This window comes from Sitophilus oryzae, unplaced genomic scaffold (genome assembly GCF_002938485.1).
Source record: "Sitophilus oryzae breed Bouriz unplaced genomic scaffold, Soryzae_2.0 scaffold_557_pilon_pilon, whole genome shotgun sequence".
In the NCBI taxonomy this organism is placed as follows: Eukaryota; Metazoa; Arthropoda; class Insecta; order Coleoptera; family Curculionidae; genus Sitophilus; species Sitophilus oryzae.
This window is the reverse complement of record NW_022147148.1, coordinates 808,137-822,639: the sequence shown is the minus strand read 5'-3', so window position 1 is coordinate 822,639 and position 14,503 is coordinate 808,137. Positions and strand designations below refer to the sequence as shown.

The 14,503-nt window shown below is 33.2% G+C and overlaps 1 protein-coding gene across 1 annotated transcript in view; it reads left to right on the top strand.

Annotated features, from left to right (window-relative positions):
* LOC115887235 (AT-rich interactive domain-containing protein 5B-like) overlaps nt 1-14,271 on the top strand; it is a 125,585-nt gene extending 111,314 nt beyond the window's left edge. Inside the window, exons 5-9 of the mRNA XM_030906600.1 lie at nt 1,816-1,992; nt 3,956-4,124; nt 4,184-4,334; nt 7,350-7,542; nt 7,627-14,271. Coding sequence (XP_030762460.1) covers nt 1,816-1,992; nt 3,956-4,124; nt 4,184-4,334; nt 7,350-7,542; nt 7,627-9,408 — 2,472 coding nt within the window. The 3' untranslated portion in view covers nt 9,409-14,271. The remainder of the gene's footprint in view (nt 1-1,815; nt 1,993-3,955; nt 4,125-4,183; nt 4,335-7,349; nt 7,543-7,626) is intronic.
* Nucleotides 14,272-14,503: the final 232 nt, after the last annotated feature.

The following is a 14,503-nucleotide window of genomic DNA, read 5'->3' as shown; positions in this document are numbered from 1 at the left end:
AAAGAATTTAAGCTGTAATTTAGCTTAGCTATTATCGAGATCGAGGCTATTATTTAAACATTTAAGCAAAATTTAAGCTATTATTATATTATAGGTAAGAAATATACAGGGTTCATGTGATATGAAATTTCATGTTTTTATTTAATGAAAAAGTGAGCTTTGATAATAGGTAAACTATATTTGATATCAAAGTTTCATAATTATTCAAAAAAAATCAAGCAATTGGCGGTTTGTACATAAATTTTGTGTTACCTCGTATAATTTACTACAGTTTTTTTTTGTTATGAGTATGTAGCTCTTATCACCTGCTGTCAAAAGTTGCGTTATAAAAGTCAGTCATTGCATATGTGGCATGTGGTATATTACTAAAAATAATTTTATTGTTTTTATAAAACCAACCTCAAGCCCGCTATACTTTGTTTCATCTGGAATAATGAAATTAAGCAGATCATTTTATGAGTTCATTTTTGTATACATAATAAAAACGCTTTATTTTAAATTCTATTTACACTCTTTAAAATTGGAAAATGTTGTAAGTAGAAAAGTTTCCAAAATCAATATATATAATATTAGGATATTTTGAAATAGTCACTAAGATCAATAATTTAGAAAATATATAGTAATCTCTGACTAAATAATTATTTAGTCGATATATCGATATATTAAAAAACAACTTTCTATAAAGCAATAAATATGATAAAGTAAATTAGTTAAAATATTTTCCTACAAATTTCAACGACATATCAGTAACGATAATGTTTTATATGAAATTAAATGTTGTCGGCATCAATTGGATTTAATTCGTTATTTTTCATTAAGAACGTAATTTGTAATTCATTCCACAGTAATTATTAGTCCAACATATTGCTATATTTGAAATATAATTTAAATTTTTAGTCAATAATTGACTAAACATAACATTTATGGTTTTATTATAACAATGTTTTTGATTATAAGTACCTATCCTAAATTTAAAATATTTTGCTAAGTAAAATAGTAGGTACTAGGGTCTCTGGAACTGGAAGTGTTTTTTGGAACCGGGAATTTCGGTACCTAGCCTTTAAGAAACCGGGATTTCCCGATTTTCTCTCGGTACTTTCCGAAATAGCTAATTTTTATTCAATTATGGAGCAGTTCGTCAATCAGCAACTAAGACCTGGTTTTCAAAAGTAAAATTGAGAAAAAATGAGTTTTTAATGAAAATAACATCAAATTTTATTAAGTATGTCAATCAGTCATGAGAAAATTAACGTGAACTCAAACAATGTATTAAAAAGTGATAAAACTTGGGTCGGTACATTTCTTCTATGCGGTATTTCCGGATTTTGCATCAAAATTTCAAACCGCACAAATATAGGCGTTTATGAATAATGTTGCGTCTAGGGTTGGAACTTTATCTTTCACAATTAGTTACTCGTTTTACTATAGCTGTAATAGATTATAGTAAGCTAAGATATATTAAATTCATTTCAGTAGTATAGATGAAAGTTTTTAAAATATCTTATTTTTTTTCAGCGCACATTTTCCTACACACGCAAAAACCTGCAACACTGTATGCCGCTTTATATTTTGTCTTTCTGTCTGTCAGCCGGTCGTTTATATTTATCTCTCTCGCATACATAATACATACAGATATATAATATATAATAATAAATACAGACCACATAAAAATACATATTGTATAATAATAAATACAGACAACGCAGATGAAGTGACCAGGATGTGCACGGAGAGATTGTGCGTTTTTATTTGTTCTACATAGTATTGATAGGTTATGGATTTATTGAGTTCTGGACTTATTTTGTTATATCTTAGGTATTGTTTTGTCGAGACACGTTCGATTATCCCGAACTGGAAGGACACGAACTACTCTGCAACCACTTGGCTCCGAAACTCAAGGGCCGTCCTCGGAGCAAGCGGAAAAAACGGAGCATTTCACCGGGATCGGAAAGTAACGAATCAGAATCGTCTCTTACTAATCATTATGTTAGAGTAAGTATATCTTTTATAATATACAATATACATGTGTGCTACTAAACAATGCGCTCAGTAATTTTTGGACCAAAAAATTAAATAAAAATGCCATTTAATTTTTCTAATTTAGTTTTAAAAAAGTTTAGTTATTATTAGAAATTTTTATGTTTAAAATATTAAATGTCTATTTTCTTTTCAAAAACATTATTTCTTAATGATGTTGATTTATTATATTTCAATAGATTATTGCATCAGAGGGTAGTCTGAAAAGTCGTACATTTATACCGGGTGTTTCAAATTAAACTCTAACCATTTGGATCTCGAAAGCGGTACTAAATACGGTGTACCTCAAATTGGGTTAAAGTTACCTACATGTCAATGAGGCCAATAATATTCCGTTAACTAATTGAACTTATTTTTATCAATTCCGAAAATATGGTTGAAAGTTTCTAGTTTATTATGTTTTTTTTTTGCAATTTAACAGTTTAAAAAGTTAAAAAATCTACATATACATTCTCAACAAAACTTTTTTAGCTTTATCCTGTGGTGACATCAAAAATTACTTTTTCTTTTACGTTTTTCTGGGGCTATCATCAACTTCATTCCCTTTTTGATTCTATGATAAGCGGTAAACAATACAATGATGCATAAAAACAAACAGCACTTTTGGGTAAGTGCGATACATGATTGCATTTAGAAGAGATTAGGAAAAATTATCCAAATCTTTTGAAAATGAAAATAAAAAATCCAGGGCACTGTTTAAAAAATTATAGTTGATGATAGGTCTAGAAAAACGATACGTCGTAAGTGATTTTTTACATTACAGAAGGATTAAGCTAAAAAAGTTTCTTTGCGAATGCCTTTAAAGATTTTTTCTAACTATCAAAATAAACTCTAAACAATCACGGGAAGTTTCAGTTTTCCATTATTTTTCTGGAAACGAAAAAGAAAAGTTCGATAGCCCCCCATTCACCAGATTTGGCCTGCGGACTTGGTCTGCGGATAAAAACATTGTGATTGTGTGTGGCAGGCCAAGCCTTTGTCGTAACGAGCTTGTCACAGGCCAAATCCGCAGACATCTCTCAGGTTAGATTGATCTAAGAAAACGAACGAAGGGTAAAGTCGGCAGACTTCTTTTTGTCTAAGCGGCAGTATTCCGATAATCATTTATCTATACAGGGTTAGAGAGTCTGAGAGTCTTAAATAAGTGCAAATATTTTCAGGGCTGGTAGATCTCAATAAAAGAAACATATTTTTCTTTTTACCGTTTTTCAAATAAATCCAAAATAACCGAGTTATTTTATTTTGAAAATTTCAAAAATATTTTTTGCTAAAATTTTGAGAACCCCTTGATCTTTTCTGGATTTTCTTTCTTGTAAATTTAATCGACTACCTATGTTGCCATATTATCAAGAAATTATGTTTTTTAACATTAACAACTAAAAAAAAAATTCCAATATTTCAAAAATCTTTTTCGCGAAAAAAAACTCGTGTTTTTGGGGTCCAAAATATACTACCCCTCAAAATATTTGCACTTATTTAAGACTCACCCTGTATAAAAACTATTATAAAATATCGAATTTTGTTCCAAACGAGCATTCGATAGTCGTGGCTCAACGATAACCATTTAGTCGCACGGCGAGGTTGTCACATATGCTTTAGTATACAAATGAATGAATGATTTTATTCGAATAAAACCATTCGATAGTTGAAATCATTCATTCAGTAACCATTCGATAGTCTAATTCATTCGATAGTTCCCATCGCTAATCTCTACCGTTTTCTAGATGGTGAGATATTTCAATGGTGAGAGTCGGTGTATGGTGTAAAATTGGGAGAGTATGATGTAAAATACATTTTCTATGTTATAATCTTTTAGCTCTACAATTAATACATTTTTATCATATTGTAACTTAATTGATATTCATTTGATTATTATTCATTTATAATAATATTACTTATATATAGTTTTATTTTACAGTCATCGGAAAAAGCAAACGGAACATCTTCAGATCCTCCAATCGCAACACGCCGAAGTACCCGTTCCCACGAAAACAACGAAAATAAAGAATTCATGAAAACTTTGACAGTTTTCATGAAGTCGAAGCACATATCGATGGGACGAGTGCCATCGTTAGGATATAAAGAATGTGAGTAATGTATTTTCTACAGAAGTAACAAATATCATTATTTTTCATTTATACTTTAGTAAATTTGCACGAGTTCTTCGTGAAAGTTCAGAAACTGGGAGGATACGATTGTGTGACGACAAATCGTTTATGGAAATCTGTTTTTGATGATATGACTGGCCATCTCAACAGTACAAGCGCCGCTACTGTGATTAGAAGACATTATGAAAGGTAATTCACATAAACGTTATATGTGTTCAATATATTTGGATATATACAATACAGGGTGGTCCGAATTGTATTTGGAAAACTTTTGCAGCATATTCTGCAGATAAAAATAAGTTCGTATAAATTTATATCCTAAAATTATTCATTTCTGAATTACAGTGTGTAGAAGTCTCATTTTTATTTATAAATTCTGAATTAATGGATTATTAATTGGATTATCAATTACTTGGATTAAAATTGGTGTTTGGGTGTTTTTTAACATGAGAAATTGATGTTATTATGACTCCTGCTTGTAGGTTGTAGGGGGAGCCACCTACATATTTTTTAATTGGTTTGAAGAGAAATAACTTTTTCAGTTACAGTCAAATAACTATTTAGTCAACATGTTCATTCCAAATATCTTGAGAACGGTTACTCGTAGTGAATCTACTAAGAGACATTATTTATTTACGTAGAAAATGGCGGAAATGTATCTCAGTAGTTTTATACAGGTATGGACGAAAAGTTCTCTCTTTAAACCAGTTAAAAAATATGTAAGTGGCGCCCACTATAAGTAGGAGTCATATTGACTTCGAAATCAAATTTACCCGTATAATGTCAAAAAAACACCTAGATACCAATTTTCAACCAAACACCGACATTAGTTTGCAGAAAAAAGAAATTATTTAGGAAAAATCGAAAAAAAGTGATTTTTTAGGACATACATATATACGAAATGTTCTACTTATTTTTATCTGCAGAATATGCTGCTGAAGTTTTCCGATTACTATTCGGACCCAGGGGTGGATGGGCCATATGGGAAAATTCCCGGTGGGCCGGTGGGTAGATGAGCCGGTGGGCCGGTCCCGATCAGAGCTCAAAAAAATATTGATTTAGCAAAAATTAAATGGTTAATCTTCTAACTAAAGTTACGTAAGATTCTTAGTAACTGCCTAATTAACTAATCAATTAGATCAATATAATAGTCAGTTGCATAAACACCAATTTGTAATATAACTATTGTTAGATGTCTTTCTCTGAGACACTTATCATTTTAGTAAACATCTGTTTGTTGTTCCGTTTGAAATGTTTTATTATACAAGGTGAGTTTATAAGTGCACTTTATTTGTGTGCTGCTTTGTGCAAATATTTTCAAGGCTGGTAGGTACGAATAAAAGAAACATAATATATTCTCTTCACCGTGTTTCAAATAAGTCGAAAATAACCGAGTTATTAAAGTTGAAATTTTTCTGTAACCTCAGAACACATTTATATTCACTGCCTAGGTATTGCCTAGGTTTTTTTTGTTTGAGTCATGGCATTATCATACAAGATGCCAAATAATGTAGAAACGAGTAAAAGCTACGTGATGAGAATTATACCAAAAATTAAAACACGTATACACGACGAGGCTGCTACTGTACCAGAAAAGAGAGAATTTCTTTCTACAATGTGTAAGAAAGTATATACCTGAAAAGCTAAAAAATAATGTATTTCATAGAGTATTGGGCCAGAATAAAAAAATATGAACTCAATCAATCAGGAAGCCTTAAAGTTTCTCAAAATCGTGATTGAAAATCGTAGCATATTCAAGATCAAATTACCGTTATCGATAATGGAAATAAAACAGTAGAACTCTGTGAAACTGAGCTAATTTTGTAGTAAAAATTCAGATTTCCGATCTGATATTGATCTTTACAAAAATGTTGATCAAGTCAATTTCAATATTTTTAAAAAATCGGAGGCAAAAGAGATTTTTTCGCCCGAGCGAAAATCACCCTTACTTATATAGGGTGTCACAGAAATAGGTGCAAGTATTTTAAGGGGGGTAGATTTGATCAAAAGAAACATTTTTTTTCTTTACCGTTTTTCAAGTAAGTCCAAAATAACCGAGTTATTTTACTTTGAAAATTTAAACAAAAAATGCTTTTTTGCTTAAATTTTGAGAACCTCTGGATGTTTTCTGGATTTTCTTTCATGTAAATTTAATCTACTACCTATGTTGCCATATTATCAAGAAATTATGTTTTTAACTTAAAAATAAAAAAAATTCCAAATTTTTGCAAAAAAAACTCATAGACGTGTTGCTGAGGCCGAAATGTACTACCAGTTAAAATACTTGCACTTATTTTGGGACACCCTGTATATTAATAAATAAAATATGTTTATTCATTATGGTCATTTTGTTTTTGTGGATTCGGGCCGGATGCCTGTTATTCCCGGGCCGGTTTCCACTTCCCCATCCACCCCTGTCCGGACCACTCTGTATACGGTCGGGAAGGTCTAGCTTTGGATGCCGATTTTCATGTTTACGTACAGTCAATACACTCAATACAATAAGATGTACTGAACAAACAAAGAAAACCACCCAACCAACCTAACCCAAGTTCGCGCCTTTTTTTCGATCATCGATATCACTAAAGTGAGAAAATACGAGATATATTTTTATAAATACATTTTATTTATAAAAAAATTATTTTATTCACAGCAATGCAATATCTATGTCTTTCTAGCAAGTACATTTTTGAAAAAAAACTGGGTGTTTTCCCACAAAAACAGCCTCTTAGTGGCTTTAACTTGAAAATAAATTAATTCAATACCTCCTTTAGCTCACTTTTAGTTTTTGTGATATTATTTATTAGACTTCCCCAATCATTACCTTATGCATTGAAAAATAGGTGGTATTTAAAATAACCAATCTTGTATTTTCGTATTCAACCTTGTATATTCGTGTTTCAGTTTTAAATTAAGATTTTAATAAATGTCTTCTCTAAAAAACACATGTTAATTTCGATACCACATCATATATAATACACCTGAAAAGGAGTTATTTTTTTTATTGGCTTTAATAGCCATGTACGACCTTGACCATTGAGTTAAATATTTACAATTAACGTTTTTAAATAAATTTTCATTTTTATATCATAGGATAATAGAATTTGATTTGAATATTATTTAATACTTAAGTTTGAATTAATATTTAATAATAATAATAATATCTGTATGCACAGTAAGTTAATAATTGAACGTCTGTTCTAGATTTCTTCTTGCTTACGAAAAGCACTTAAAAGGGGAAGAATACAAGCCTCTTTCGATTGCTGAAAGGCGTAGATTGAAAAGGAAGAAATCGAGTAACGCTAGCAGCTCTTCCAGTGATGGTGATTCTAGCAATGATTCCCCTACTCCTTCTACTTCAAGGGCTAGTAGTACCCCACCTCCTAATGAGTCTAAGGTATTTTCATTTTATTTTTAAGTTGTTTTTATTTTTTTTTGTTTTTGGTAGTGGCTTTTTTTATATAACAATTATTTTTTTCAGGAATTAACACCTGCTGGAAAATTCTCATCGCTCAGAAGCATACGAGTTAAACCGGAAAGACAAAAGAATAAACAGAATTCTGTTAGTGATAAAACAAGTGTGGCAGATGTCAACTTGGACCAAAGTGTTAAAATTGAATCGCCAGAGGACGACAAAGAAAGTGTTCATGAACTGATAAAAAGTGAACCTGAAGATATTCAGGTTAATAGTAAAATAGAAGATAGATTAGAAATAGATTTAAAGCCTGAGTGTGATGATGTACAAATAAAGAAAGAAGAAAATCAGGACGTTAAAGAAGAAACAGAGTCCACCCCTAGCGAGCCAACAAGCATTACTCCTTCCATACCTGAGGGTACAAAAACCGATATTTCTATTCCGGATAAAAATGTCGAACCTCTTACGTCGGCAGTTGCTCCTATCGCTGTAACTGTAATTCCCGATAAAATTCTATCTCCAGTAGAAGGTAAAGAAAATATTCCTGAAATAAAAACTGGAGAAACAGTGATTCCTAATGTTACTCCAGAAATTACTAATGTCCCATATAAAGCAAAAACACCGAACGTTGAAGCGGATGATGAGTACAAGAAAAATACAGATACATCTTTTCTGCAAGACGTTAAGAAAATCAAGCTAGATATTTTAAAGGAAGGTGGGCTAGAAGTGACGCCCGTACGTTCTGGAGTCAATTCTCCAACTCTAAAAGATATTCGTCCAACAGTCATTCAGCCAACTTCACATTTGAGTGAATCGAAAGCTGCCAAACTTCCGGTGTTGGTAAGCAATCCACTACCGAGACGGCACAGTTCCGCATCTATATCTCACAGTGTAAATATTACCCACGTAAAGGATTCTACAAGTACTTCAAGCAGAACTAGTAGCAAATCCGAAAGTTTTTCGTTTAATGCTGGTTCCACCCCACCAAAAGTTGTTCAATCAAAATCAATTTATTCCTACTCAGAAATGACTGTATATGGCAATCCTAAAGATATGCTACAGCCGGTAATGGCTCCTCAGACACCGAGGTTTGTTCCTGTTAATGTTAGATCCAACGGGGGCGATCCGATGGATTTATCTATTACCAGTCCGCAAAAGCCAGTCGTTGAAATTATGCGCATACCGCAAAGTAGTACGTCCACCTCGTACCTAACCAACGAGCGAGAACGCGTTACTAAAAACTTGTATAAACCATCGTCCATCATATTGGATGGTAGAAAGCTAGGTTCAAACTTGGAAATTACTTTAGTCGGTTCAAAATCGGCCGGTAGTGCGTCAAAATCGTCCGGGTTTCTTTCAAAGCCATCGTCGCACAAAAGATCGAACCACGAACACAACGCTTTTAAGTTAGATAGAGTCAAAGAAGACGAAAGAATGAAGAGGTATGGCAAATATCACATTCCAACTATGAACAAGAACAATGCAGAATTAACGGCTTCTCATGGCATGAGCGTCAATAATAAACCTACCGCTCGAGAACCTCCGATGGTACAAAAACCTTTGCCGCCATCGTTCCCACAAACGATGCCACCTTTCCTGTCCCAATTTGCCTCACCTGAAAGTACTAACGGATTAAATCATCGCCTTATGCCTCTGATAGACACGCTCTATTACCAGACGGCTTTGCAGAACGTTTACTCAAATCTTCCTAATATGCCTCCGCCCATGATACCTCTTCCCACATCTGAGCAACTGAAATTTTACGCAGAACTTATTGCTCACGGCAGGATGAATTCACCGTTTCCTTTGCCCAACGGACAATCACCATTAAATAATAAGAAACCGTAATTTGATTTTCCATAAAGATGAATAGTTCTGGTCTTTATGTATACAGTTAAACTGGTCAGTGTGAGATTGGATGAGGAACCATAAACCCAGGATGTAAGTCTCACAAACCCTTAAAACATAACAATGTTTAGAATGTCTTTCAGGCGTTCATGAGAATAACAGAATTGTTATAATAAGAGATAATGTTGATATGTCATCAACTGATAAGATTCAATAGAGAGAGTAAGAAGAGTTATACATAATGACGTACATTTCGTGTTGTTTGTGTCTTTATGTTTATACTAGGATTACAAGATTAAGACTCTTTAATATACTTGTAAGCATAACATTTGGAATACATATTTTTTTACTAAAAGTGTTAAATCTGGCCTATGAACTGGACTTGCCTATTTATTTTGATTAGCAATTTTTTCCTAACTGTATTTATAGGTAATTAATTGTGTTAAACCACAATATAAATATCTAAGCAGTAAGTTAGCTCTCGCCAATTATATTAAGTTCGATGTTATATAAATACAAGTTTTACTTTTTGTGGGCATTTTATACAGGGAAAATTTTTAGATATTTCATGTACAATGTCATACCTATCTTAACTGAGTTTTGGAAATATTAAGTGTTTCCGGTACTATTCTTTCAATACTTTTGACATATCCCCATAAGAGAAGTCTAATGACGTTAGATCAGGTGATTGTGCTGGCCACTCAATCGATTATCGCCTCCCTATCCAACAATTTGGTAATATTTGGTCGGGGTACTGCCGAATATTGTTTTGGGCGGTGCTCCATCTTGCTGAAACTAGAGTGTGGAGATGGAGATCTCTGTCGTTTTACTTTTTTTTGGGTGTTATTTCATTATTCCGTATTTTTCTTTAATCCGCTGAGGATTTCCTAAAAAACAATAGCGGGAGTTTTGACGATTAACATTACTCTAAAGTCTAAAATAAGTGTTCTAATTGGATCACATTGTTATCTACTGTTGTGTCAAAACCTTTCATGAGCTCTAGATTTCAAATTACATTATAGGGGCACATTTAATTTTCTTTTTGCACTGATTACCGATTAATGGCTAACATTGAACATTGGGGTCAACAGAAATATCTAACACATGATGAAATCTTCTCTAGAGGGTAACTACCGTATGATCGAAAAAATCGGCGTCCAGTGGGCTTGGAAATGACGATCGATGACATGCCATTGTAAATTTATATGGAATTTTACGTATAAAATGACAGCGATCTTCATTTCATAGCCATTGCTGACGCTGTTTTTTTTTTCGATCATATTGTGTAAGGTAAATCCAACCCTAAAGATTTTTTTTAATTTTGACGACTTAACTTAGTGGTTAGATTTTTATACTACGGTTAAACAATTTCATAATCAATAAAAATATTATTTGTACCTCTGACTACATCATGCCTTAGACTAGGAGCATCATGCATGGTTAAATAATTAACACAATATAAAAGGTACTGTGATTTTTGTATCACGGTTTATTTATTTGTTTATGGCACTATTATATTTATATACTGAATTATAATGAGTTTATAATTTTATTATTTATTGATATGCTTTTTTTTTCTAATTGACAATAAATTGAAAGCGATTGCACTAATTTAAATATTATTAAAATATTTATTATGTTTTTTAATAATATTTAAAATAGTGCAATAATTATAATTTTATTATTGAATTATGTACGATTCTATTCTTGAATGTTTTTTAATTCATTTTCATCACTTCACGTCTAGATATTGGTATTTATTTTGTTAAATGGGCAAATTTTATGTTACGACTGTTAAGTAATACTGTTAAATTAAATGTTGTTAAAATACCAAAATATTATTTCATATATGTTAAGTTTTAAACATTAATCATGAAAGTCGGTTTTATTTAAAGAGACTAACAAAGTCCTATTTGTATAGTGCTATCTAGATGACGATTGCATCGTACTGAATATTCCACTGAATTAAGAAATAAATGTGCGTTTACAGACATCCATCATGCGTCATTCGTTGTTAATATTATGCAATTTTTGTGGTTTATTTCTAAAATGACAGCACATTAGATTAGATTAGATTCTTCGAGATGGCTATCGCCCTTATAAACTGCAACCTTTTCAGAAAGTCTATCTTAAGGTAGTATCAGACACAGCTACTTTTGTTGCGCAATTTTTTTGCAGCCGCTGCAAAAGTTGCATACAGTGTTAGGGTACAAACATAGTGAGGCATCTCGATGCGATGCTCGCCGCTATGCACATTCTACGCGCAGTTACTCGCCATTTTAAAACAGTACTTAAAACGTGCGCGTAGGGTGCATCGCGGCGAGCATCACATCGAGATGCCCCACTATGTATGTACCCTTAGATACACCAGCGGAAAGTAGCCCAAAACGCGCAGTTTTTATGCAGCAGCTGCCTAAAAAAGTTGCAAGTCGACACTACATGCTTTTCATATGTTCACACCAAAACGCTACTTTTGCAACATATTTTGGTAGCCGCAGCCTTGGAGGGGCAACATTCAACAGTACACCACCCACAGCTCAAGGTATCGTATGTGTACCTTTTGGGAGATGTTTGCGTTTTTTTTAAATGGATGACGCAACAGTGTTAGCAGCGGCATATTTATATGTGACTTTGGCAGCGAAACAAAAGCGGCGACAAAAAAAAACAAGAGTGTGGGTCAGGGAATGGATAAGAAAGAGCGAACAGTTGAGTGCATTCAATAATTTACTTACTGAATTGAATGCTCAAGACGAGTGGCACTTTAAAAATGGATTTTAACAACATCTTAGAAAAAGTAAGTCTTTACTAAATACCTAAATATAAATCCTGGAGTTAACTGAAAGAAAGTGTATACATTTCGGACATACCATCAGAATACTTCACCGATGTTCGCAGTAAAAGTTTCAAGTGATTAGTAATCTTTTGCTGCACTTGCAACCTTCCTCAACAACTGTTCACACACGGCTATTTCTTAAACTGCGCACAACAAAAAAGTAGCCTACGCAACCAAGCTGCGATCGCAACGTTGCAGGTTGCGCAGTTTTTAATGTACTGCGCAACAAAAGTAGCTATGTCTGATACTACCTTTACTTTATTTTTTCGTGTCCGGACAAAACAAAATTCTTAAAACTTAATATTAAATAATTTCCGTTCATTGCCGGGCTACGTTAATTGCGTTTTCATTTGCCAGCCATAAATCTTGAGAACTACAAGTATAAAGTCAGTTTCTGCATCTGGTACATGCTCCATGTCTTGTTCTTCGCCGCATTCACACTGGGTGTCCACATTCTGATTTATACACCATTTCACTAGGTGGGCTTTTACTGTAGCGACATTAAGTGTTCTCCAGGTTTTCCAATTCAAATGAACTCCCGTCGGTGGATCTTGATAAAAGGGGAACTCGTCTGGTGGTTCAACATTTACAGTATTTATGAAACCTTATGCCTCTGATAGACACGCTCTATTACCAGACGGCTCTGCAGAACGTTTACTCAAATCTTCCTAATATGCCTCCGCCCATGACACCTCTTCCCACATCTGAGCAACTGAAATTTTACGCAGAACTTATTGCTCACGACAGAATGAATTCACCGTTTCCTTTGCCCAATGGACAATCACCATTAAATAATAAGAAACCGTAATTCGATTCTGGTCTTTATGTATACAGTTCAACTGGTCAGAGTGAGAATGGGTGAGGAACCATCCCGTCGGTGGATCTTGATAAAAGGGGAACTCGTCTGGTGGTTCAACATTTACAGTATTTAGGAAACCTCGACGGGATTTCTGTCGTTGGAGGTGTTTCAGTTGCATTAAGTGCATGCCTGTTATCGAACGAATGTCAGAACCTTTCTATATACTCAAGTTCACTACGACGTGTTGCGGGAGAGTTGAAGCTTGCTGCCTTATATAATCTGTTTAGCTGCGTTGCTTTCATGCAGCCAGTAGTTATTCTGCACGTCTCATTCAGAGCCACATCGACTTGCTTAGAATGGGCAGATCCGCACCAAACGGGACAAGCATATTCACTAGCTGAGAAACATAAGGTTTGAGTTGTTGGTTGGCTTTTTCAGCAGTTGATTTCTTGTGGTGACTTTGTGTTTAATACAATCCCCAAGTATTATTACAGAGAACCGCACATTTGATAGGTTATCGTACCAACATAAAATGTGTTCGGTCGTTTCTTATTCAGGTTGACGGAACCTGCATATGGACAGAAAATACACCAACACTATAAAATTTTTTTGTCAAAGATCTTTTATAGTATAAATGATATTTTATGAAAGCACTACGCCACTGCCAGAGTGTTCCTTACAGCATTACATATTTAAATATCGGTTTCACATATGTCTTTTCGAAATATAAATAGTTTGATGCAATCGTCATGTTTTGTGAATCGGAGTATATTATAATATACCCTTAGTTTTTCTAAGGGTATGAATTTTTCGTATTATTTATTTTTTGAAAATATTACTTTTAATTTGGTATTATATAAATTATAAATATAATTTGAGGGATAAATTGAAAGTGTTATATATTTAAAAAATTACCTGTATATACGAAACAATTGGAACTATTGCGTCATAATATCGGAGTCGGACCATCTTATAATATGAGAATATTTTTAAAGACTTTTCAAAAGTGTACATACAAAGGCCAGATTCAAGTTTAGTGTCTGTGATTTAAATATATATTTAAATAGTCGACGTAATACACCAATTTAGGTTTTGTACAGACTTTTTTCTCGAGTTAGTTGGTTTAAGTTTTGTAATTGTAGTAGTGTACATAATCTTTACTTTTATATTTCTATATTAAGTGTTATTGTATGGCTTAAGCTATTTGCCACTGAATATACCATAATAACAAGTATTGCGTTTCATTATATGTATCTCCTGCTTACACCAAAACGATGAGGCACTTTTGTAGAATGTAGAATGAATGGGGGGATAATAACAGCGATAATAACATAAAGATCTATTGTGTCCCTCTTCTTTGAGTTATAACTCATCATACAGTCCATAACCCATCTTAAAACGGACTCTCACGACTCGTGTACTTGTACAAACATTTATATTGGCATATACCAAATTGCCATGTC